This window comes from Papaver somniferum, unplaced genomic scaffold, assembly GCF_003573695.1.
Source record: "Papaver somniferum cultivar HN1 unplaced genomic scaffold, ASM357369v1 unplaced-scaffold_57, whole genome shotgun sequence".
NCBI classification, from domain to species: domain Eukaryota; kingdom Viridiplantae; phylum Streptophyta; class Magnoliopsida; order Ranunculales; family Papaveraceae; genus Papaver; species Papaver somniferum.
Window position 1 is genome coordinate 260,679 of NW_020648415.1, and position 27,406 is coordinate 288,084.

Below are 27,406 nucleotides of genomic sequence, written 5' to 3' on the forward strand. Positions count from 1 at the left end.
TTGAAATTAGGGATTCTTTTGTAGAATAAGTACTGGGGTTTTCGGACGTGAGAACCATGTAGATGAATTGATAGTTGAATTGCATAATTATAGTGAAGGTTAGGAATTAGGGAAGAGAAGACGATTTCTTTGATTCATTCTGCTTAGCACCCATGTAAGAATCCACGTTTCATTCTGCAATTTGTCTGCCATACTGATACCGCATCCTACATTTTGTCGAGAGGCTTTAGTCATTGGTGTTTTTCCATTATGGGTAATTCTTCTTCTTGTGATTATGTTAAGTTAGATTATGGATGTTAACGTGTTTAGATTTCTTGATTAAGTAGATATTTGTTTGATTTGAAATGGACTAGTAGCTTGTCTTAGTTTTTGTGATAGTTTGATCTGGAGTTGCTTTCTTTATCAGCTGTGTTGGAAATACCGTTTAAGTTTATCATGTGATATTATTGTCAGCTTTGTTTTATAGATCCATTATAGCTCAGTATGTGATCCACGTGAGTTCAATAGAGGATTCAGATTTGAATTGATTTTGTTCATATTGCTAGTATTTCTTAACTATGCTTATGCTAGCCGAGATTGTGATACTATGCGTGTAAATTAAAGCCAATGCGCTATGAGCTGGGTAAGCCTATGACCGTTGTGCACAGTAGTTGTACTAGGGGAAGTTGTCCGTGGTTAAACTAACATGGTTGAAGATATACATTGTTTAGATGTGGTCGAATATCAGAATCAGATCGTTATGAGTCTAGACGACCTACATCTAGGATAAACTGCGGTGATGATATATGTCATGGTTGATAAGATTTTTTTATTATTGTATGGTGTTCCCGGATGAGCTTGCTTATGAACATATTCTTGCTTTACTATCAATTCAACTGCCTCAAAAGAAAAATGATAACCATATCCCTTTGATGACTAGATCCCTGCTATTGACAATTGTACATTGTTGTACTGTACTTTTATATATATGTGCATGTTACCAGCCATGCATAATGACGTTTCTGCTGCTAATTTAATGAAAATCTAGTCTAAGATTGGCTTACTATGTGGCCCGCTTCCAGTGTGTGACTTGTCGTGTCAATTGTTTTGAACTTAGATGAATTGGTATTCCAAGTTTGCTACGGAAGTGTTTGTCAATCTAGTCTAGTTTCTGTTTCTTGAGAGTTTTGAATGTGGACGGATTCCAAATTCTTGGACCCAATCGAACTCGTACTGACTCCCATATGGCGGAGTGATTCTTAATTTCTCTGAACGTTCACCTTTGAATTTATTTGCTTACTAGTTGTTTGTTCACAATTTATGCATGATTCTCTCTTTTCCTCGCATGGATGACAGATCGTCTGCACCATTACATTAGGGAACTCCGCCTGTTAAGGAAAAACATGGAGGTTGTGAAGAAACAAAGTAGAGGTTTTGATGACGCCAAGAATGGAGCTTCAGAGGAAGCAAAAGCCATGGAGGAAGAGCTCACCATCTTGAAGGAGAAAGTTAGAAGTTGGAATCCGAGTGTGAGACAAAGAAAAAGGATGTTAAAGCAGCAGAAACAAACGCAGAGGCTTTGAGGAAGCAATCGGGAGGGTTCCTTCTCGAGTATGACAGGTTGTTGGAAGACAATCAAAACCTCATGGAGAAATTAGAGTCACTGGATTGTGGTTTGTCACATTCTGATTCCAAGAAGAACCCACTATTTTCTACAGAACGGGTAATTACTTTTACTTAAATGTTTTTAGGTGTTGGCTTGGATTTTGAGGGTTAAAGATAATGATAGTGTACATGAGTTGGTTTGGTAAAAAATGCATATCAATGAATTGTTATGACACATAGTAAAAACTAAATGTTTCAAGTGATTAACTCATCTTGGGATCATCTTTGGATTCATGACTTGGTCTGTGTGGATTAATATCTGCTTATAATCCACCCGTGGAACAAGTAACCTGTATGATTATAAGACTCAATTATTGTTTATTTGTAGGCTGCTTAATCTACATATTTTTGTGTTTGTTCATGAGTTTCTGATTTGACCGTTGGACCCTTTTGCTTCTCCGCTAGAATTCCCGCTAAATTCTATTGCATTTGTTGACTTACAGGAAATTTCGGACATGATAACAAGCTCAATGGGATGAAATTGGTGGTACTGCAACGGTCTTAAATGTGTTGGTGCTTCCATGAAGATGTTACTGCAACAAGCTACAGGGTATTAGTGAGCTGCAAATGGAGTTGAAGTAATTGCAGTGTCTGGTGCAGTTGAAATGGCTTGAGGCAAAGTTGGTGTTGTTGTTGCAGGTATAAGTGGAACTACAGCAAGGAGATGGTGGTGCTGATAAAGATAAATATTGTGATGGAGTTGCAATACAACTGAAGATGGGTGAAGGCAGAGTTGTTGCTGGTGTTGTGTGTTCTTGGATGGAGAAACAGAGAAAACTCTGTCCGGATTTCTACTCCGGCGAGTTAACTCACTGATCCGATCCAGCTCCTAACTCAGCCGAATAATACCTCTGACTCGGCTAACTCATTCTTTACCTTGACCAGTTGGCTAATGGTTTGACTATACTGACCGTCAGCTATGACGGTACCGTGACGGAATATTCTGTGACAGATTAGATGATTCCGGTAATCAGGATATTCTGTTGACGGAATATTCTAGTTGTTTTGTTTGAACATCTATTCTTTAGAATTTCTCTAATAAGTACTTCGGTCGGCCCTTCCATCGTGGCAATGGTTGTACTAGTATTATCAATTTATATCATAAATAAAATGAACTTGAGCTAAAAGATCACATTAAAGTATTTTAATGTCTAGCTGCTGGGTATCAATTATGCCTTAAGAAACGATTGTTCTCTATTGTTATAAGGTAGTCATCCCTGACTTGAAATGATATACCACAACCTTCACACTTAATCTCTTAATATTGTGCTTATGATGACATTTAACTTTTCAAAGCTATGAACATTCATAGGAGGATATAAGAGGTAAAGCGAGTAGCTGAAGCTTTTTGTTTTTTTTTTTTTGAAGCAGCTGAAGCTTTATTGGAACCGAAATTTTATAGAGCAAAGTTTATTGTAAGTGACATCGAAAAATTAACATTATCATCCCCGCTGATCATATCAAAAAATATAAATGAGTAACATTATCATTTTGTTTCAAATCTAACATAAAACAAACAAGTTACGTTTAAAACATTGACTGTTGGGCCTTTTAGGGCCTGGACGAGAAGGAGAGCGGAGTTATGTTTTGGGCTCGTCTTGGACAAATTTTTCTTGCCATACTTTTGAATGTTTGGCAAGCTTTTGACACTAAATTTGAGGCACATATACCTCCACACTTGAGTAGTATTTAAGAGGTACTTCTAGTTAGAATTAGACAGATTTTTACATTGCAAGGACAACAGATGTGAAACTAGCATAATAGATAAGGGGGTTTCCCCTCAAGGATGAAAAGCGTGTTAGCTCTTCTTCTTTTTTCTTCCATGAATAGCTAAATATAATCGTTAAAGATGGAATCAATGTTCTGTACATTATCTAAATTGATATTTGAGTTTATTTTTAAGTTATTTTCGTTGATTAAGAATAAATTAGCATGTAGTTGGAACTAAGAATTTACATTGAACTTTGTTTAGAGAATTAAGGGATCGGCGTTCCACTCCAATGGAGTGATCCCGACTCCCTGAACCAAACAGATGAAATCAACTCTTAGCAATTGAGGATTGTGATTCCTTCAGTTCCCTCCAAACAACAGGTGTTTATTGAACTGGCCCAACAGTATGATAATATTGGATGCTCAAAAGAGCTTCATAACGCTTAGGCATCATCGTTGCGGAATTAGGAAACTAAGGATGCATCACCATAATGCAAAATGAAGGGAAGTCCAGTGACACACATTCTTGCGCATCATTTGCAAAATATGCTTTTGGCTTATGTGGACTAGGATATGCTTGTCCTTTGTTCTTGCAACACGAGTTCGCTTTAGTCGCTTGTCCCGACGATTGATGAGCTATAGTCTGTGCTTGATCCCTTCTTCGTGAGGTACATAGGCATCTACAGTGAGTTTTAGCATTAATAGTTCAGCACTTTATCGCTCGTATCATATAATAGAGAGGTGATTTCTATAATTTGGTAACTCATATCATTTGGCTCCCAATTTTGATGCAAGAGATGATTATAAGCTTTACGACTCGGTCACTAGCATCGTAGTGGTGCATCTGGGGGTCATGGCCTGCGAAGGCGTGATTTTCTAGGTTGTCACATGATGCATCCATTGCGTATTCCATATCGGAATCTTTAAAGTTTGACGGTCCTGATTGTTATGCTTGTACTTATGGTTGGGCTTAACCTCCTCTAGGAGGACGCCCTTGTCCGCAACAAAATCAGTTCTTAGTTGGAGGTACAATTTAATGTTTTTTAGACTTGACATAAGAACACGGGGATCTTCTATAGGCTCTGCAATCAAAACAGGAATAATTGCACCCCCAATCCCTATCTGCACGTTTATGCTCAATAATTATGTTATACAAAATAAGACAATATTTGATTATTAGGCTCAAGTAAGATTGTTGTCAGTACTTACATGGTGATCCGACAATTCTAAATTTCCCATTAAGCACTCTGAAATCACGCCTGACATTCTTTCTTCATCCATTTGATACTTGTTGAACCTTCTCAAGCCTAGAGCTTCTAATATTTTAGTGATAGATTATACAATTGTAGTCAATTGTGGACAAATACATCGGCTAAGAAATAACCTATGTTGTATTAGCAATTGTTGATGACATAAGTGTGTGGAGGTGCTACACCATTGAGGATGTCAACAAAAAGGAATGAGTGACCAACACATTCAAATCGTTATTTGACTCAGGCATTCCAAAACCATAAATCATATCATGACACAGCTTCTTAAACAATAGAACTGTAGTTTTCATTAACTTGATACGTTCATTGACAAGATATCAGACAGTTCTTAGATGACCACTTCATACAATCAATATTACATATAATTCTTGGAAATCCTCATTCAACATTTTCATCTTGAAACCTCTGAACATCTTCAGGAGTAGATTGGCGCAAGTATCTTTCTCCGAAAGTATTGCAAGTTATGTTGCAAAATCCTTTTGAATAATTTCATGTTTTTATGGCACTCATACGAGTGTAGTCATTGATACTATCAGTAGATGCATGTGTTTTTGCATAAACATTTCATCAAACAACTAATTTCATATGTGTAGAATGCCCCATTACACCAGCTGCATCCGGGCGTTGATGTCATTCTCCATCTACTTCAAATAACTTTTTTTATTTCTGAAATAAATATTCCTTCATACCTAAAGGTTGTTTGAATTTTCTTGAACTATTACAAATTCCAGGTGTAAAATAATAATTCATCATTTTTCCATCATGCCACACCCAATCTAAACTAAGTACACTTTGTGTGTGCACTTCCTTAGGCAGCGGTTGACGAATAATAAGCTACGTTCATCCAAACACAATTGTTTAAACAATAACACTATTTTTTTTCTTCTTCATCACTTGAAGTATCAAGTTCAGTTTTGTATGTAAGTACACATAGGCACTTATAAGAAACATATTGTACATTTTCCAACAGTTTTGAACACCAATATAATAGTTTCATTCAACATTGATCACACATACATCACAAAACATGTAATAAACATGGATTTTTAACTTCAGCTACACTCTAGTGTTTTTATTGAGTTATATAAAATATAACTAATTAAATTAATACTATAAATTTCATGTTTATCAAAATAATTTTCATTACAAATCCTATAAGTAGAATGACTTACCTTTGGTGATTTTGTAGATGGAATTTGAAATTGAAAGATGCAATAGAACCACCTATAGTTGTGGAACAACCCCTTTTAATTTGAAGCAACAAATCAAACTAACACAAACACAAACATAAAGCCTTTTTCTCAAAAACGTTGGGTAAGCTAGAAATAAACTCAATATACACTAACATGTCACTTAGAGCTTGTCGCACTCTAAGATAGTTCGAATTAGGCTTAGAGAGTTGTTAACGCATTGCTCGGTTGAAATCACAAGTGTTGTTATCTCAAGCTTGTTGTCGAATTTAGATGTCAAAACTATATCTTGATTTATATTCTACAATTAGTTAAGTCTCGGATTAAGATAGAATTTTAGTTGAGAAACAAACATCGCGGCAGTCATCATTGCGTTTTACCGTTTGAAGGCGAAGACCAACCGAATATTTTGGATAACTTCTTCGACAAAAGGTAAATGAAGACGAAACCACCTATTTCATAAGTTATATTCATCTTTCTATCTATGAGACGATGTCGCATAACTAATTATACTATTATGCATAGACAAAAATTTCGAGTTGAGCACTAATTTCCAAATTAAAATATTCTAGAAATATAATGACTAAATTTACCAAATATTTATTCATACTCGATGAATTTCCATTAAGGAATTTTTTTTTGTTCGGAATCAAAATCATGATTCAAGTTTTATCATTCGGAAATAGCCTAGAACAATGATATGTGTCATTGATGTTATTCGGGAATGTTTCCAATTGATTTAGAGATAAATATATAACTATTATATTCGGATATAAGATAGTGTTATCAGTCTTACAAATTGAGAAAACTGCTAGAAGTCTAGAGATGTATTACATGTACTCGTATACGTAACTGAGTAGCTATTTGTCGATGAACGGATTTTCAGTACTCATATTCTTATACAATCCTTGAAAAGATCTGTCAACTCGTGAACCGGATCGATACGCATACCAGTATGAAAAACGTAAAGGAACTGTGGTTACGGGACTGGCTTGTTACACGTACCAAAAAAGTTCAGTGGACTCCGGAACCAGTTAAAGTTTTAAGGTATGAAAACCGGTACACGTACCTGAATTGTTATGTAAACTACGGAACTCGGTAAGTGGTTATGGTATGCAAACCGGTACACGTACCCAAATTTTTCTGTGCTAATTACGGAACCTGGGATTGTTTGTAGTATGCAAACCGGTACACGTACGGTGCCTAAACTGATTCACAAACGGCCTTAGTATTTGTACTTTTTGCACCTACTTTCCATGTCGATTAAATTGTTATGCACAATACGCATACTGTGTTATATCCAATCAAAGGTTAATTGTCCTATACTCTAGTTTAATCATTGAAACATTCTCGGAAGACGAGAATAGTTGTTTCACACAAACTATTAGCTTCAAAGGAATTTTCAAGTGATCAAATAATCAATACGAAACATTCCGAGTCTACATCAAATGACCGTCCCACACAAATCATGTTAGATGTTACCAGGCGATTTTTCACATGATCATCTTGTGACTTTTGTCTAGAATAAAAGATGAACTTGGTTAAAGAGAAAGCTTATTAACACATAGTTTGAGAAACACGTAAGCGATTTAAACTCAGCTCGAAATATCAATGTGTATAAAGTAAAGTCTATATAGTTATATGACTTTTTGTCTCAATAGGAGATAGAATAGAAATAGACTTCTGAGTGATAGATGAGTTCAAGTCTCCACATACCTTTTGTTGATGAAGTTCCACAAGATCCCCTTAGTAGTTCTTCGTCTTCAATCGATGAACGTCGTGAAATCTAAAGCTCAACTACACATTCTATCCTAATCCGAGACATAACTATAAGTAGACTAGCAATCAAGACTTATTGTTTTGACAAGGAAACGATGTGTTTTCTTATTTTGAAACAAGTGAAAGAATACGAGCTTCCCTCCTTAGAAAAAAATAATAAAATAAAATAAATAAATAAATAAGCTAAATAATATGTTGTCCCTTCGGCAAAGTTTATTGAATGTGGAAGTTATACGCTGTGCTTGATCCCTTGTTATTGGATACGGAGCTAGGAAGCCAGTACGATATTTATAAATAATAAATTTAGTTCTCATTAATTCTGGATTATTTATTTTGGATGTTGTTGATTTCTTCTTTTTATTTCCAAGCCCTGATTATCAACTTATCTAAGTTAAGGGAAATCATCACCATTCAATATAACTACTTGCTTCAAAAATAAAAATATAAAATATAACTACTGCACATAAACCCTAGTTATCTAATAATTTCTCTTGCACTGATCTTGCACCGGGACGTGGCTTCTTCTCTCTATCGGTTTTCCCTGCTAGTCATAGTGCCATAATGATGTTCGGCTTACCCAGAAGTTTGATGCGACATGGTTCAACTCATCTTAAAAGTGTGTATCAGTTCAAACATGGTCATCTTATGCTTCTTAATTAAGACCTTGCCGGTCCTTGACCATCAGATTAATTGATAAGTCCGGTGAAGTTAATTTACTGAAACAAGGTCATCAAGCTCACGTTTTTAACAACATAGATAGTTAAATGGAACTTTCACTTCTCATGAAAGAAAATAAGTCTGGTGAAGTTAGCTTGCTGACAATAGGGGTCCCTATACAAGAAAGAAACATACTGTTTTTATTGTTAACGGGTGCACTCGACAGTTAATAACATTATACAAAGTTGTGAGCATGACTGCGCGTTTTTTTTTTTGACAAACATGAAACCACCAAAAAACGAAGTATGAAACAATTCCAACGGAACCTCAGGAAGTTCTACAGTACACCCAAATGATATATTTCAAGAGAATTCAATACATGAAAGAGATAATTTAGGATTTTATTAAGATAATGATACTGAATACTAAGTTTACAATCCAAATCCTAACTCAGAACTCACAAGGTTTCATCTCCAAATATATCTGTCAGAATATAAAGTTGCTCAACCCCTTTTACGTTGCCATGTTACTCTTTATATAGACGCTTGAAGTGGGGTATACCTCACTATTTACGCGCATACATTCACACTCTTTAGTAATACTTCCCTACTTGAAAATTCAACTAATACATAATCGGCTATACATTAGGACGTTTGTCTCCTTTTTCTTATTCAACAATTCATCTTCGCTTAAGTTAATATCGGAAGAGACTATAACCTTAGGGTTGGTTCCTTTGGGGGTGGAGGTGGTAGCAGCTTTCCGATGAATAGCTCCATTGATAAGCACGTCGTGAAGCCTTTGTGTACCTGGCCAGGAAATGTGTAACAGTCTGTGCATTCAAATTCAATAGTTTCCAATACCTAGACCCTAAGATCCTGCTGTCAGTGGCGAATCCAAGTGGAGCCACTGGGTTCATTGGCCCGCACTTAAATTTTCTGAAAAAAAAATTTACTTGTAATTTTTCCTAGGATAATCAAGTACCCCTCAATATTTACACCAAAAACTACAACTGCATCCCTAAGATGTAGTTCTGAAAAACCTTATTGATGTAACCTAATTCCACCATCCACGGACTAAAAACTTCTCTAAAATTCAGGATGGTTTCATAGATGATATTTAATCTACCGAAATCAAAACAACTTCCTCGTAGATAATCTCTATTCTACCGAAATCAAAATATCTTCCTTAGGTTTGAGTTCGTATATGATTCATACGAACTGCTAAAGACTAATCCGTTTCCGTTGATTTTGATTCCATTTTCAAGTAAGGGTTTTTACTCACGCCTCTATAAGTACATTAAATTTTGATTTTTTTTCTTCTTCAATCATTGACTCGTGTATCTTTTCTTACCCATTAATTTAAATTGGGGTTATTATAATGGTGTGTTTTTTAATTTTTTTCAAGAGCTTATTACAAGTTAAGTTTTTAGTTATGTTGTTCAAGAATTTTTTTTGCTCCTCTGGATTCGCCGCTTCTTGCAGTTTATAACCCTTAGGACCACTCCATTCGTTGCCAATTGGTTTTGAGTTGGATGCTCGTATTCTAATATGGTATTAGAGTAGACTATTTTATTTGTGTCGAGTCATTTGACCGCACCTTTATTTCACGTCACCAGATTTATAGTCCACGTGTTAGACCCAACGAGGCTACACGTGAGGGGGCGTGTCGAGATTATTAGTCCCACATTGTCTGAGTTGTCTAAGGTCATATGGTTTATAATCCTTAGAGCCACTCCACTCATTGCCAATTGGTTTCGAGTTGGATGCCCATATATCTTAACAAGAAAGATGAAATTGATTTGTGATCGATGGAGTTAATGATAGGCTCTCTTATCAAGAGAATGACCAAAAATGAGTCCAGGGTATTTATCAAGAACCTTCAAATCCCCATGACATAAGGCCTAGTGTATAGACATTAACTTTATAAATACCACATTTGTCTTACTCAGCGGTGGTCGCTATGGAGTACATGATTGTAAGAGCAATTACAAGTGTGTGTGAGGAATAAGCTGGTACTGGAATCTGTTAGCAGAGAGGCAATGATTTAGGGTTTGAAAGAAATGTTTGTTTAACCAAAGATTGTATACATGGAGTTACTGCAATCATGTAGATCATTATTATAGCGGAATGTTGAAAGAATGTGGAGAAGCTACTACTTTTGCAGGTAGGCTAAGCTTTTAGTTGTAGTTAAATTATGAAGTTTAACTTAATTTTATGTGTTATTCTTGTAATGGGTTTGTAGCTATAATTTTGATTGAATTTCAATGTTATAGTTGACAATTATAATTAGGGTTGTGTTGCACCATGATTGTGCATTAGTGTTCTTTGGCTTGGGCAATGGTTATGGCTTGTGCCAAGGCTTTAGCCTTGAGCCTTGTTGTTCAGTCAGATGTCTGAGTGATGTATTTTTCTGAATTAGTGTATCTGATTGAGTTAACTCAGTAACCATACCTGACCAGACTTAACTCAGTGGACCTTGACCGATTTGACTAGTTGACCCTTGACTTGACTTTAGACGTTGACTGTTGGTTGATTATGTTGGACCAGATGTTAACCGTTATTGACCGTCAATTGACCCAGATAGACCAGGCCTTTGATTGAGGGGATGGTTTAGTGTACTTGGGCTTAGGGATAGTTTTCTCAGTTTGATATTTTGGACCCCTTATGGTCCGAATTAGTTTTTGATTCCTTCTACATAGTTGTAGGTATTCATAAGAATTAGATATTGGACTTTAGAATCAACCTAATTGAATTACTAAACCTTTAGAAATGCAAGATATGGATAATGATGATGCGTAGAATCATAAATGGGCCTAGAACCATTAGATAGAACTATATGATTCTTGTGTGAGCCATTTTTGCTAGATTCTTAGAATTCTTATGTGATTAAGCGTTAGTCTTTATTAACAACGACCGATTCCAAGGATGAACCATTGGATCGTGGATCTCAAGGTAGGCGTATGGTTTGTCATCAAAAAAGGTGGAATTTACATTAACTCTTTTGTACGATTGGTGTTTTCTTTTACAAGGATTTGCGTTTAACAATATGCATTTTCTGATTTTAAATTCCACGCATTATTTAATTTTGAATTCCGAAAGTTCTGTTGATTCTTTTATTCTTTCCATTTCTTGGAAAGGATCTTTAATGCTTTGTTCATCTTTGTGAATTGTTATGGGAAATAAGAATTTTCATATGTGGTATATATAGGATACGCTCCTTCATTTATACTTGTTATGCACATCTCAGTGTGTAATTGTCACCCAAATTATTTAAGTGTGTAATTGTCACCAATATTACGGGTGTGTACATTCACTCACAGACTATCTAAGTGTGTAATTGTCACCAATATTACGGGTGTAAATATCACCACAAAAATAATTGTTTGCGGTGTGTAAATGTCATCACAAAAATAATCATTTGGAAGGAGTTAGTTACGTATACATGTTTGTTTATTTCAGTATGCTGGTTGTCGTTTAGTGTTTGGGAAAACATTATGGTTTTCCAAATCATGTCGAGGTTTACTTAAAAATTAAATTTTATTCCTACTGGGCACCCCTTTTACGGATGATGTGCTCACCCATTCCCACTTTCAGTTTCAGAGACAGATCAAGATGTGCACGAGGCGATGAAAGCTTCGAGGAGTTGGTCATGTTAGTTAGTTAGATTCCTCTATGTTTATTTTGTGTTTATATTTTATTTTTAAATTAACTAAATATTGAATATGTATCACATGAGAGGAGTTCTTATATTCATTTTCAGAGAGGGTTTAGATTCGGGTTAACCTTTGTTTAGCATTTCTTTCTTAATGTTTTAAAAGATGTTTTAGATCCTTAGTGCCTCATATTATAGTTAATCCTTTGGATTAGTCAGCTGCTAGTTTTAGGGAAGCTACAACTATCAACTACTCAACTACTTGAACTTCCACCACTATTATACTTCCTTCTAGACATGATGATAAAGAAAAAATGTTAAAGAACTTACTTGGGTAAGCGAACTGTTGCCAATGGTGAATTTCCGAACCGGTGACAAACCCAAAATCCGTTCTTAACCCGTAGCATAAAATCTTTTCCTGATTTCAATGAATCAAACTACACACAAAAATTTTAAGAAACGAGAGAGAGGTAGATGATGAAATGCGAACCTTGGTTTTTTCTGTTTCGTTTTCGAACTGTTTGAGAAGAAGAAGATTTGAAGAGAACGAAGAGAGTTATTCCTCTTTTTATGCGTCAAACGGTGGTACACGAACCGGCTAAGATTTTTCTCGAACGCGGTTCGAACACATAATGGTTACGAGATCAGAGTACGTGAACCGTATGTGTACAGTCAAGGACTCGTTTGTTTTAAGCTTCATCGAATTTTGATAAGCAACATACATTTTCTTGAGAAATTCTTTGTATAAACCAGACAAGATAATACAAAGAGAGTTTTCACACCATGACACTAAGAGATAGTTTCTTTCCAACTACTCTTGCATCTTACAGTATTCAGAAATATCTAGAGGATTGTTCTTACAAGTCTTTCAAAGAACTTTAAAAGAGCACAAGAGAATTTGTGTTCCAGGTTTCTTGGTTTATACTTTAGAAAAATAGTCTCTTCTGATAGTATTTAGTACTGCATTGGGAAACTCTTTTGTTGAAAAGAAACATCCTAAATTTTTCACAAAATACAGCAATACAATTATCTTGAGAGGGTGTATCGGATTTGACAGATGAACAAAGTCATGTTCTGAGATGAGACTAACTGATAGATGAGGTTTAGACTCTTCTTGTATTATATCAAGTTTGACTTTTGGAATACAGGAAAGAGGAGTATTGCACTCACTAATAATTAGATCAATATCAACCTCAACATGAATATTCTTCATCATAACTTGATTTAGATTATCAAGAGAATCTTGCACTTTGTGGAGGTATAACTCAACATCAAGAGATAACTTTTCAAGTTTCTTTTCAAGCCCTGTAAACAAGTCAACGGATTTTAAACCTGGTGGAGGTTTAGATAGAATTTGTTCTACATATTTTATGAAATCAGTCATGGAAGAGAATTCTGGAATCCCTGGATATGGTGGTGCATTTATTGAGATAGTGTTTCTGTCCATAGAGTCATATTGATACAAACACAAACTTATGAGGTCTTAAACGTGTTTGCCTGCTCTGATACCAATTGAAAAAGCGGGGGTCAAACAACCACACCCAATATTTCGTTTAGGCAATGTATGGAATAACTCCAATATATTTCCAAGAGAATCAACTAGGTCAGACTCAATCAAAGAAAATACATCCAAGAGTTATATCTCTATTTCTCAAATTAATCTGCAATCGAACAAAAAGAAATCTGTGAACCGGATCAATAAGAGAAATAACTTGAACAGTACCAAATACCAATGTTCTAGTGTCAATCACTTTATATCAACAACCAAAGGTTGGATTATGTAATTGGTTGAACTACGCACAACCTGCGATATTTCAATTATATAAAAATATAATGCGGAAAATAAATAACACAAACAACAGAAATTTTGTTAACGAGGAAACCGAAAATGCAGAAAACCCCAGGGGCCTAGTCTATATTTGAATACCACGTTGTATTAAGACGCTACAGACTTTATCCTACTGCAAGTTAACTTCGGACTGGAATGTAGTTGAGCCCTGACCAATCTCACACTGATTAAGGTATATTCGCGTTCCTTACGCCTCTGAATCCCAGCAGCACTCTACGCACTTGATTCTCTGAGCTGATCTCACCCACAATTAAGATTTGCTACGACCCAAAGTCGAACACTTGATAAACAAATCTGTCACACACAGAAAATTCTATTGAATAAATAATATGTCTCCCACAGAAATACCTACGAGTTTTTTCCCGTCTTTTGATAAATCAAAGTGAACAGGAACCAACTGATACACCGGACTTATATTCCCGAAGAACATGCTAGTAATATCAATCACCTCACAATGATCTTAATTGTACGATAGCAAAAAAAGATATTTTGGAACCATAAACGATGAGAAAAGATGTTTGTGACTACTTTTTATCTTACCTATCAGAGATTGAATCTCGAGCAAATGTTAGAGAAGATATTACTCAATACGATAAAACGAAGTAAGATCAGAACATGAAACTATAGAGAAAATAGTTGGGTCTGGCTTCAGAATACCAATGAAGTCTTCAAGTCGTTAACCTAATAATGGTTTTAGAAAAACCTAGGTTAAAGGAGAATCGACTCTAGTCGCAACTAGTATCACACAAGAGGTCTGGGGATTAGGTTTCCAAGTTGCTAGTTCTCCCTTATATAGTCTTAAAATCAGGGTTTGCAATCAATGTTACCTTGGTAACAAAGCATTCAATATTCATTGTTATATGAAAACCTGATTATTATATTCAAGCTAATATCTTTCAACTGTACGTTATATTGAACTTAGCTTGTTATACACAAATGAAATGTGCCTTCATTTAGATGTGGGTAACCGTACCTAAACGTGTACACTTGGTTGGCTTAACAATTAACTGAAGTTAGCCATATGAACAATTTCATATCAACCTTTTTCAAAATCGATTGAACATTCTCATAGAAGTATACAAGACACAATCGAAGCAAAATCGATTTTGATTCACTCGAACCATTCATGAACAATATAGCCACGGTTTGCAAAAGATTGCATTCCTTAACATATAAATGTATTTGTTCACGAATAAACCGATTTTAGAACTCAACCCACTCAAGTATGCTAACGGGTACGCATACTTAGAGTTTCGGACTTGGTCTGTCCGCCAGTATATGAATGGGTACGCATACTGTCGTTCACGACCGAACTCAGTTGAATTAGTATGCAAACGGGTACGCATACTAAATTCCTGGAGTTGAGATGTTAATCCAGTACGTATACGTGTATGCATATTAAGTCCTCGGACTTCAACTGTTAAACCAGTACGCATGAAGGTATGCATACTTTGGTTCACGGACTTGGAGTAACATGCAATAGTTAGCATCAAGTACGCATACTGTGCCATATCCAATCAATGGTTAATTGTTCTAACTCCATCGTAATCATTGAAACATTCTTGGAAGACGTGAATAGCCGTCTGACACAAACTATTAGCTTCAAAGAAATTTTCAAGTGATCAATAGATCAATACGAAACATTCCGAGTCTACATAAAATGACGGTCTCACACAAATAATGTAAGATGTTCAGAGGCGATTTTTACATGATCATCTTTTGACTTTCATCAAGAATAAAAGATGAACTTGGCTAAAGCGAAATCTTACCAACACATATTTCGTGAAATATTTAAGCGAGTCAAACTCAGCTCGAAATATCAAATGTGTATAAACTAAAGTCTATATATATAGCTATACGACCTTTGTCTCAATAGGATATAGAATAGAAATATACGTATGAGTCATAGATGAGTTCAAGCCTCTACATACCTTTTGTTGATGAAGTTCCACAAGCTCCCCTTAGTAGTTCTTCGTCTTCAATCGATGAACGTCGTGAAGTCTAAAGCTCAACTACGCATTCTATTCAAATCCGATACATATCTATAAGTAGATTAAAAATCAAGACTTATAGTTTTGGAAACTAAACTTGACAAACAAGCTTGAGAAAGCCACGCTTGCGAGTTCGACCAAGCAGTGCTCTAACAAAAGAGTAGCAGTACTTGGTGAAAAAGCGGGGGTCTAACGACACCACCCAATATTTCGTTTAGAAATCTGTATGGACTAACTCTGAAACACTTTCTAGAGAATCAACTAGACAGTCAGACTCAAACTAGGTAAAAGTATCTCAAGGAGTTAATATCTCTCTCTTGTTTTGATTTACTCAAGCTAATAGGAATCAGCGAGTCCTAATAAAACACAAGGAATAACTTGGACGGTACAAAGACCAATGTCCAAGGATCAATTAATGATAATCAACAACCAAAGATTGGATTAATCTAATTGATGATCTAAACCCACAACCTGTATTATTTCAATTAGAAAGATAAACAATATAATGCGGAAACTGAAATAACACAGACACCATAAATTTTTCTAACAAGGAAACCGCAAATGCAGAAAAACCTCGGGACCTAGTCTAGATTGAATACACACTGTATTAAGCCGCTACAGACACTAGCCTACTCCAAGCTAACTTCGGACTAGACTATAGTTGAAACCCAATCAGTCTCCCACTGATCCAAGGTACAGTTGTACTCCTACGCCTATGATCCCAGCAGGATACTGCGCACTTGGTTCCCTTAGATGATCTCACCCACAACTAATAGTTGCTACGACCCAAAATCGCAGGCTTTAACAATAAAAAAAAATATGTCTCACATAAACAAGTCTATCAAAGGATCAATCTGTCTCCCACAGAAAACCCCTAAAGTTTTTGTTCCGTCTTTTGATAATAATCAAGGCGAACATGAACCAATTGATAATTCGGTCTTATATTCCCTAAGAACAGCCTATATTAACGAATCACCTCACAACAATCTTAATCGTATGGTCGCGAAATAAGATGTCGTGGAATCAAAAAACGACGAGAGGAAGGTGTTTGTGATTACTTTTTATATCTTGCATATCGGAGAACTCTCACGTTCTCAAGCCAATCAATATGATTGTACTATTACGACAGAAGATGCAAAATCAGATCACACAACTACGATAAAAGTAGTGTCGATCTGGCTTCACAATCCCAATGAAGTCTTTAAGTCGTTAACCTGGTTTTAGAAGAAGAAAATCAAAGGTTAAAGGAGAAACGACTCTAGCACGCAAACTAGTATCACACATAAAATGTGGGGATTAGTTTTGCACAATACTAGGTGTCTCCTTTATATATCCTTTCAAATCATGGTTTTGCCTTAGTTACAAAGCAATCAATATTCACTGTCAGATGAAAACATAATTTAGATTCAAGCTAATATTTCTCAACCGTTAGATCGAAAACTTAGCTTGTCATACACAAATGACTGTATGCTTCTAGGTTTGTTAACGACACCCAAACGTGCACATTGTTGGTTCAACAATAGTCTACCCAAAGAGGTTAACATTATAAGCGTTTTCATACCAACCATGTTCTTCTTCAACATAACTAGTTCAATTGAATCAAATGAACTAGTTAAGGGAGTTGTTCAATTGCAAGGAAATCTTATGTAACTACACAAGACACAATTGAAACAAAGATGCTTTGATTCACTCGAATAGGTTCATGAACTTTAATAGCCACGGTTTTCAAATGAATTCCTTAGTATTTTAAGATTAAGTTCAAAAATCATCTTTAGATATATAACCTTCTCAAGTTCACAGACTAGGTTCGCGAACTTAAGACACTGGATAAAGTATACAAACTCCAGCAGAAATTATAGGGTACGAGAACTTTGCCGGTTCGCAGACTGGATTCGCGGAATGGGTTCGCGGACTTGGCTCACGCAAGTAGTTTGTCAACTCCAGCATAAATTCTCGGGTTTGAGAACTTCGAAGTTCGCGGACTTGGCACTTGCCATACTTCTGGTTCTCTTGATCAACAAAGTTCGTAAACTTCGGTTCAAGGAATTCATTGGTTATGTAATCTAAACTCTCATTCCAATCATTGAAACATTCTTAGAGGACGTTATACAGTTGTTATACTATTTCTCGTCAAAGCAATTTTCAAAGTGATTGAAACATTCATGGCTTTCGTCACTAGGTAAAGATAAACTTGGTCGAAGCGAGAAGCTTAACAACACATATTTCGAGATATAGATAGGCGAGGTATACTCGGCTCGAAATACCAAATGTGTATAATCTAGTCTATATATATAGCATACGACTTTTGTCTCAAAGAGTAGGAGATATAATAGATAGACTTTTGAGTGATAGATAAGTTCAAGTATCCACATACTTTTTTGTCGAGAAGTTCCACCGGTTTCTTGAGTAGATCTTCTACTTGTATGATGAACCTCCATGAAGTCCTTAAGCTCAACTACACTTACTATCCTAGTCCGAGACTTAGCTATAAGAGACTAGAAATCAATACTTATAGTTTTGATCACTAACATTGAAAAACATGCTTCAGATAGCAACGCATGCGAGTTTGACCGAGAAGTGCTCTAACAATCTCCCCCTTTGTCAATTTTAGTTACAAAACTATCAATACATATGGAATACAAAAAAGATAATGAAACTTTAGTAGCTCCTATTCCACATGCAACATTCCTCGAATATTCGTCACTTCCAAGTACTCCAATGATCCCAAAGGTTGTAATTTTAGCATCACCGTTGTTGAAGATACGTAGCTATAACAATGAGAAAGCATCGATCTCGATCATTGTTATACAATGTCATAGTATTATTACACAATGTCAAAGTCCAATTGTATCACAACTTCAACAATAATACTATGGTGATATGTATCGCTCCCCCTTAGTCAATACTCCATCTCACATGAAAACCACTCCCCCTTACACAACGATCCGAAAATCATATGTATTTGTAGTGTGAACTACATATTAATTCTCCCCCTTTTTTTCAATAAAATTGGCAAAGTTACAAGAACGGGATCATAATGAAATTTCCGTAAGAGACATTTCATGACTGGGAGAAAGAAACACACATCATCTTATTTAGATGCAATCATATATCCAAGCTAACAAAATTCATCAAGAAGTTTAAAGATACAAGATAACCCCTCTAAAATTCCACAGCCACACACCCCTCAAGATATGACCATTAAGCACAAGCTCAAAATAAATCTCCCCCATTAGATGTCATTCCCGAAAGAACAACAACGAGCGACCTCAATTTCAAGAGAAACGGAGGATTTTTATTGGACACCAAAACCATGAGAATGATTTTTATATCCAAAAATCAATCAAATTATTCACAAGTAAACCCCATGAGTAATTTAATCGGAATACATAATAAAATTAACCACAAAAGTGACCAATTTAATTCATTGTGCTCAACATAAGTAAACTTACGGAGCAACGACTAAGATAACCATACAAGAGAGTGATTGGCTTAATCTTTCATGTACTAAACACAAGAGAACTTGTGGAGTAATAACTAAATAACCAAGAAGATGATTGATTTAGTTCTAAAATGCTCAACATAACGTACCTTACGGAACAACCAACCAAGCTAATCAAAAATAATCAACTCAGTTGTATCGTTCTCAACATAAGACACATCACGGAGCCTCACGGTAATACAAAAAGATGGATCAATGAAGATCAATACCGTAGAATACTCAAGGATTCATTCTATCTTCAATTATTATAAGCATAACAATAATTAATAGACATAAACCTTGAACACAAAAGATTTTAACCTATCTTCCATCAAAGATTGACAATATAGGCTTGACTTTTGTATATGTCAAAATTCCATTCATTCTTTAATCAATAAACGAATACCGATCATAAACGACTTTACTTTTGACAAAATATGGGACAACATAGTTCACGGACTTAAACACCAATATCCCATAACAAATTGCAATATATCAAATCATAAAGATTAAATACTACAAAACATCATCCTCCAAATATTTTTAGAATTTAAACCAATAAACCTAAAAACATGAAGATGAAACCGTTGGACATAGCAATGTGTAATCACAATAATGGCTATTCCAAACTCTAGTAACCCTTCTCAAAAATAAGAATAAATTCACATAAGAAGTTTCCTAGGCATCAAGACAAACGCGTAATGCACATATAAGATAATTTGTCCTTAGAGGGTAGAATCAATCTTTTTCGTCCGGATTTACACCACGAATAGCTACCAAAGGCATATAAAAATATTTTATTAACAAAGAAGAACATACAAAGTCATTAACGACCATGCAGCATAGTTCACATAATATGATTGTGAACATTCAAGAATCCCATAGTATTGCGTACTACTGCCCATTTTTGAACTTCCTTATTTGCGATTCACCAACAACATTCTTTTAAAAGCTACAAATTAGCTTATAAGAGTAGTACTCCAAGAATCCAAGTGCCCAATTCCAAGAGAAGTGGAACATGTGACGAAATGGAGCAAAACACTCAAAAACAAGAGATAGGACAAATACCAATCTTAACTCATCCAAATTCAAGGTTTCTCATCTTCATTTTGAAGATAATTCTAAGAGAAAGAGAATTAAAAAATAATGAGGTCATTCCGAGTTTGTACGAAGAAATTACGACCAAAACGAGTTTACCGAATATCGACGTCTACAGGCAAGTATGCATACGGGTTTGCAAACGAATTTTCATGACTAAAAAAGTTTGCAGACTGGGTTTGCGAACTTAAACCCCTAGATTTTGATTTTAAATGATGGTAAGCATACCTTATAGGTGTACCATGAAGTCCAAACATCCCAAACTACTATTTTCATACCTAAACATTTAAGAATCTCAAACACAGATCAAGTTAGGTAGAAATGAACGATAAGAAAGGTACATGGATTATTATAAACACAAAAATTTATCAAGTTTATAGTCATACCTTTTAGAAGAACCCAATTGAATTCTACATCCTTACCGAACATAATCTGTGCGCCCCAACTTTTGTGCTTCCCTCACCGTATACATGGCAGGAATTTCTTGGTGAAGATGCACTTACAACACAATAAAGTTGTGTTGGGGTGAACAATATCTTTCTCACCACAAGTGACCTTTGGATTATCATGAAATAGATCGCTTTTGGAACCTTTCACATCCAATTCCATTTTCCCAAAATTTTTGTTAAGTTCCAACATCATGGATACTGCCTTCTCCATAGACATGGAATTTTCTGGAAGATCATTCCTTTTCACACTCAAAGCATCATTGGCTTTATTTGGTACCCACTTCTGAGTGCGTTTAGGAACAACCGGAACCTTCTTCCCATTACTCTTTTCAAGATTTCTCAGAAGAGAATTGAATTGACTATTATTTTGCAAGTTAGTCTTTCTCCAATTGGGAGCATCAGATCTTGTCTTCGTCTTTACGAAGTTATCCTTTTGATAACCATTACGATTGTAAAAAGGATTCGTACGACGTTTATAGGCAAATCTAGGTTTATCATAACACTGATTCCTTTGCCTAAAGGTTGGATAGTTATGACCTGTAACGTTAGGAGGATCAGTCTTAACGTATGATCTTGGTTTCACAACTTCTTGTGATGCCCAAACAAGAACATCATGAAGTTTTTGATTTCTTATATGGAAACGACATCTCCTCTCCAGGAGACCTTTATTCCAGCAATAGTGGCAAACATAAGGAATGTTCTTACCTCGATCCGTGTGTGCTGACTTGGGAGGTTGATATACTTTGCTCTTTTGAACCTTAACTTCCGGTGAAGGTATTTAACTTTTTCCATCAGTGGAAACCTATTATTGAGAAGAATCACTAGCCTTGAAATTTTTTACCTCTTTGCTATTACTTGGAGCATCTATTCCCTTATAGCCCAATTCTCGTGTATCACGATGATTTTTACTTGCTCCTAGCATAATAGTTAATTTGCTTGAACTAGTATTGAACTTTTTTAAGTCATCTTCCAACATCTTGATTTCATCAAGAGCAGCAGCTAAATCAGCCTCAAGAAGTTTTTCTCGAGCGAGAAAAGGGTTTTCTCTGTCATCAAATCTTCCTTGCTAGGAGTTAATCCTTCCTTTAATTTCTGCAAGTTTTTCTTCTAACAAAAAGTATTTTTGATATACACGATCACGTTCAAGTGACTTCCTACTCAGGTTTTCCTCGGTATTTTTGAGGACCGATTCACAAGTGCGATTCTGACCATAAAGACCTCCGTAAATCCTTTTCAATTTCTTGTTTTCTGGACAGAGAGGAGTCAAAAGAGGTGTGACATGAGAGTTGTAATCTTATTCATTTTCCACGAATCCAAAAACTTAACGTACTTCGAGACTTCCTCATCAACATCTGAATCTCCTTCATCAGAAAGTTCATCCAACTGTTCTTCTAGGAGTGTTTCCCAATCAACAATTTTTACATCAAGAGAATGTTTAGATATTAACTTAGATGTGACAGTTTTCTCAGGTGAAACGAAGCTTTCAGATTTATCTGGTGAAATCTGAATTGGTACGTTATTAGAGATAGACTCGTCCATAATCAGATCGCTACTAACTCAGACTTATAAGGTCTTTAATGTGTTTTCCTGCTCTGATACCAATTGAAAAAGCGTGGGTCTAACAACACCACCCAATATTTCGCTTAGCAATCTATATGGACTAACTCCGAAACACTTTCTAGAGAATCAACTAGACAGTCAGAATCAATCTAGGTAAAAGTATCTCAAGGAGTTAATATCTCTCTCTTGTTTTTATTTACTCAAGCTAATAGGAATCAGCGAGTCCTAATCAAACACAAGGAAATAACTTAAACGGTACCAAAGACCAATGTCCAAGGATCAATGAATGATAATCAACAACCAAAGGTTGGATGAATCTAATTGATGATCTAAACGCACAAAATGTATTATTTCAATTATACAGATAAAAAATATAATGCGGAAACTGAAATAACACAGACACCAGAAATTTTGTTAACGAGGAAACCGCAAATGCAGAAAAACCCAGGGACCTAGTCCAGATTGAATACACACTGTATTAAGACGCTACAGACACTAGCCTACTCCAAGCTAACTTCGTACTAGACTATAGTTGAACCCCAATCAGTCTCCCACTGATCCAAGGTACAGTTGTACTCCTACGCCTCTGATCCTAGCAGGATACTGCGCACTTGAATCCCGTAGCTGATCTTACCCACAACTAAGAGTTGCTACGACCCAAAATCGCAGGCTTTAACAATATCTGTCTCACACAGACAAGTCTACCAAAGGATCAATCTGTCTCCCACATAAATACCCTAAAGTTTTTGTTCCGTCTTTTGATAATAATCAAGGAGAACAAGAACCAATTGATAATCTGGTCTTATATTCCCGGAGAACATCATAGATTAATCAATCACCTCACAACAACCTTAATCATATGGTAGCGAAACAATATGTCGTGGAATCACAAACGAAGAGAAGAAGATGTTTGTGATTACTTTTTATATCTTGCCTATCGGAGAACTCTCATGATCTCAAGCCAATCAATATGATTGTTCTATTGCGATAGCATATGCAAGATCAGATCACACAACTACGATAAAAGTAGTATCGGTTTGGCTTCACAATCCCAATGAAATCTTTAAGTCTTTAACGTGGTTTTAGAAGAAGAAAACCAAAGGTTAAAGGAGAAACGACTCTAGCACGCAAACTAGTATCACATGTAAGATGTGGGGATTAGTTTTGCACAAAATTATATGTCTCCTTTATATAGCCTTTCAAATCAGGGTTTTTCCTTGGTTACAAATCAATCAATATTCACCATTAGATGAAAACCTGATTTTGATTCAAGCTAATATTTCTCAACCGTTAGATCGAAAACTTAGCTTGTCATACACAAATGTCTGTACGCTTCTAGGTTTGTTAACCGCACCCAAACGTGTACATTGTTGGTTCAACAATAGTCTACCCAAAGAGATTAACCATATGAGCGTTTTCATACCAACCATGTTCTTCTTCACCATAACTAGTTAAATTGACTCAAATGAACTAGTTAAGAGAGTTGTTCAATTGCAATGAAATCTTATGTAACTACACAAGACACAATTGAAGCAAAGATGATTTGATTCACTAGAATCGGTTCATGAACTTTAATAGCCACGGTTTTCAAATGCATTCCTCAGTCTTTTAAGATTAAGTTCATAAATCATCTTTAGATATATAACCTTCTCAAGTTCGCAGACTAGGTTCGCGGACTTAAGACACCGGATAGAGTTTACAAACACAATCAGAAATTCTCGGGTTCGAGAACTTTGCCGGTTCGCGGAATGGGTTCACGGACTTGGCTCACGCAAGTAGTTTGTCAACTCCAGCAGAAATTCTCGGGTTTGAGAACTTCGGCAGTTCGCGGACTGAGTTCGCGGACTTGGCACTTGCCATACTTCCGGTTCTCTTGATCAACAAAGTTAGTGATAAGTAACTTTTAAAAGGAGACCTAAATTGGAGCGCTAGTGCTTCTCTCAAAGATGATCTCCTCTACGTTAACGATGAAACAAACTAAGGAAACAAACTAAGTTTTATAACCCATGAACAAAGTTCATCCGACTTCTTTTATTTAGTTAAAGTGTTTAGGGTTCATCCAACGTCTTCGCAGAGGAGATCATCTTGGCTCGGGTACATCTCTAACGCGATTGCCATAGCTTGATTGGATTAATTGTGTGAAATTGATAATTCACAGAAGCAAAACCAGAGGATAATAACTTCAACGAATCTCTCGGCAGCTTCTTGCCGTAGCTATAGGGCTGCACATGGTTCGGTTTTTATCGATTTTTGGCAAAACCTAAACTGAAACCAATATACTCGGTTTTCCAATAATTAAAACCAATGAAATGTATAGCCTATTCGGTCTTGTTAAAAACCGGACGGTTTTTGGTTAACCGAATGATTTATAAACAATAATGTGTCAGTGCTTTAACTCGAATAATCCTCCTAAGAGTCCTAACCATTAATTAACTACAATTCATCAGTGTGAAAAGATTCATTCTGCTATGAGAAATTGAAAAATAATAGAGGTGCGCAGTATCGAGCTAAGAAAAACCCCAAACATCTTTTAACTACATACTAATTGAAACAAAACTAATGCAGTTGCTGGCTCCCAAGCTACCTCTCCTCCTTCCACGGGAACTCCTGCGAATGATAAACAAACAGATATGACCCTACAAATGGTGGATTCACAAATCATTTTCAACATTCCCAAGCATTCCCAAGCAATAAAAACATTCCCAAGAAAAATAAACAAGATCAACAGCACATGGTCGACATATTTCTAATCATTTTCAGTCGATAAGCTAAGTCTTTCGCAGCAAGGACTGATCACTTCTCTGCACTCTTTTAATTGATCTACCAAACCAAAACCATACTCAGAGTACATAATACGGCCTACCCAGAATCAAAACTTCCAACCTAGTTGAACTACCAGGTGTAAATCATTCTCATTGGCATAATGGGGATTTTGCAGGAAAACAATGTCAAGAGTCTACTACCTAGTCAAAGCTATGAATAGGCAATTAACAGCTACTGATTAGTCAAACTGAGGTAACTAACAACTATAAACTGATGCTAACCAACATTTATAAGCAAGTATTTCTCAACTTAATATAAAAAATCAAAGACATATCTATTCACAATACCTTAGGGCACTACGAAGTTCAGAGGATATAAAGTGTAAGGTTCATTAAAAGGAATATGCATACGGAGAACAAGTCAATACACAAGCCCAACATAAAGTGGTGTTTTGGATGATCATATTGTTGTGTGTCATAGTGCTACTAGAAAAACTTACCGCTAACCCATTAAATCATTTATAATCAACTTCACGATAACAAAGTTGAATCTTCTTCTTCTTCATCATCTATGTCAATGCGGATGAACTTAGAAGTTGCAAGAGAACCTAAAAATACAGGAGGGATGGATCTTTCGTTGAAACAAAACTTCTTTTTGAAAGCCTTATCTTCCCGTGCTAGCCTTTCAAAAGATTTCTGATATCTACAAGCAGCTTCCAACATCATGTAAGTGGAATTCCATCTTGTATCCACATCTAAAACTAAACCTTTTCTGCAATCTATCTTTTCTTGTTTAGCACAATCCATAAACTTACTCAACCTAGCAGGAGAACTCATCACATGCTTCACCACTGCCCTTACTCTCTTAATAGCCATGTGATACTCTCCCAAGCCAGCATTCATAACAAGTGCAAGCACACGAGCAGCATATCTAACTTGCATAAACTTAGTATTCAGTACACCATTTGAACTAATCACTTGCTCCTTTAAATGACCATCCTCCCTTAGATAATCAATAGATAAATCATTAGCACTAACATTGTCAAGCGTAATAGTAAAAACCCCGGGAAGTTCCTAATCTAACAAACATTCCTCTAACATCTTCCCAATTACCTCACCTGAATGACCTAAAATTTGGAAAAAGTTGATTACCAGTTTGTGCAGCTTCCAATCTTTATCAATAAAATGCGCAGTTATAACCATGTAGCTTTTATTTTGGCATTTGAGGTTCATGTGTCAGTGGTGAGACAAACTCTCACATTGTTTGCCTTGAAGTAGTTCTTCATCTTCTCCTTTTCAGCTTCATACAAATTTAATACACCCCGCGAAATGGTCATACGAGAAGGGATCTTGAATCTGGATTCAAGTACCCTACAAAGTTCCTTGAACCCTTCTCCTTCAACCACTCTAAACGGCTGCTCATCTAAAATCACAAATAAAATCACTGCATGTGTACATGCATCTTGATTAAAAGTTACCGCAACCAATTTTCCTTCTTCTCCTAGCCTAGCCGGTTGAAAATCAAGAGTTTGTTGTCCTTTTTCCTCCTTGGGCTTCTGCTTACATATCTTCAAATGATTATTCATACCACCTGTCCCATACTTGGCACCCTGAGATGCAATCTTTGTCTTACAGTGGCGACATTTTGCATATTTCGAAGGCTTGGGTTCCATATCAAAGTTGTTCCACACATCAGAACGTTTCTTTCCCTTTGGTTCTGTCACTTCTGTGTCATCTTCAGTTGCATCTTCAGGGGTTTTACTCTTATTGTTATGTGTTTTTGTAACTTTTATGCCAACTTCAGTTGCATCTCCATCTGCACTAGCATCTCCAGCAGCACTTGCACCTCCAGCTGAATTTGCACCTCCATCTGAACTTGCATTAGGTGGAGGTCGAGGTGCAGGCTTATTAGAAGAAATAGAGGCAGTAGGTGTTGAACTGCATCCTCGCATTGTCAAAAAGAAAGTCTGTAATGTGATAAACCATACATTTATGTTAATCGTAATTTATGTCAAAAAGCAAGTCTGCATTTAGCATTTGTTATAGTAATTTAATCGTAATTTCTAAATAGAAAGGAAAACAAAACAACTCAGTTAAAAAATGTCAATGTACAACCACTCTAAACGGCATACTAGCAATTCTCTGCTATACTCCATTCGTTCAATCGTAATTTACGAAAAAGAGATGTGTATTCTTTCAGGTGTAGCCACAGTACATGCAATTGAGTTTACACATGAATGAAATGTGATTTGACCACTCCACAATCACTACAACACTTTAGAAGAAGTGATATCTAATTCTGTCTCTCGAATAG

The 27,406-nt window shown here is 35.9% G+C and overlaps 1 protein-coding gene and 1 pseudogene across 1 annotated transcript; one reads left to right on the forward strand and one right to left on the reverse strand.

Annotated features, from left to right (window-relative positions):
- Positions 1–1,307: 1,307 nt before the first annotated feature.
- LOC113343245 lies at positions 1,308–2,778 on the forward strand (annotated as a pseudogene).
- A 22,845-nt stretch (positions 2,779–25,623) lies between these two features.
- LOC113343247 (zinc finger BED domain-containing protein RICESLEEPER 2-like) lies at positions 25,624–27,044 on the reverse strand. Its single transcript, XM_026587497.1, has 3 exons — positions 26,352–27,044; positions 26,206–26,219; positions 25,624–26,095 (listed from the first exon to the last, which is right to left on the reverse strand). The coding sequence occupies exons 1-3, from the start codon at positions 27,042–27,044 to the stop codon at positions 25,624–25,626; spliced, it is 1,179 nt and encodes a 392-aa protein (XP_026443282.1).
- Positions 27,045–27,406: the final 362 nt, after the last annotated feature.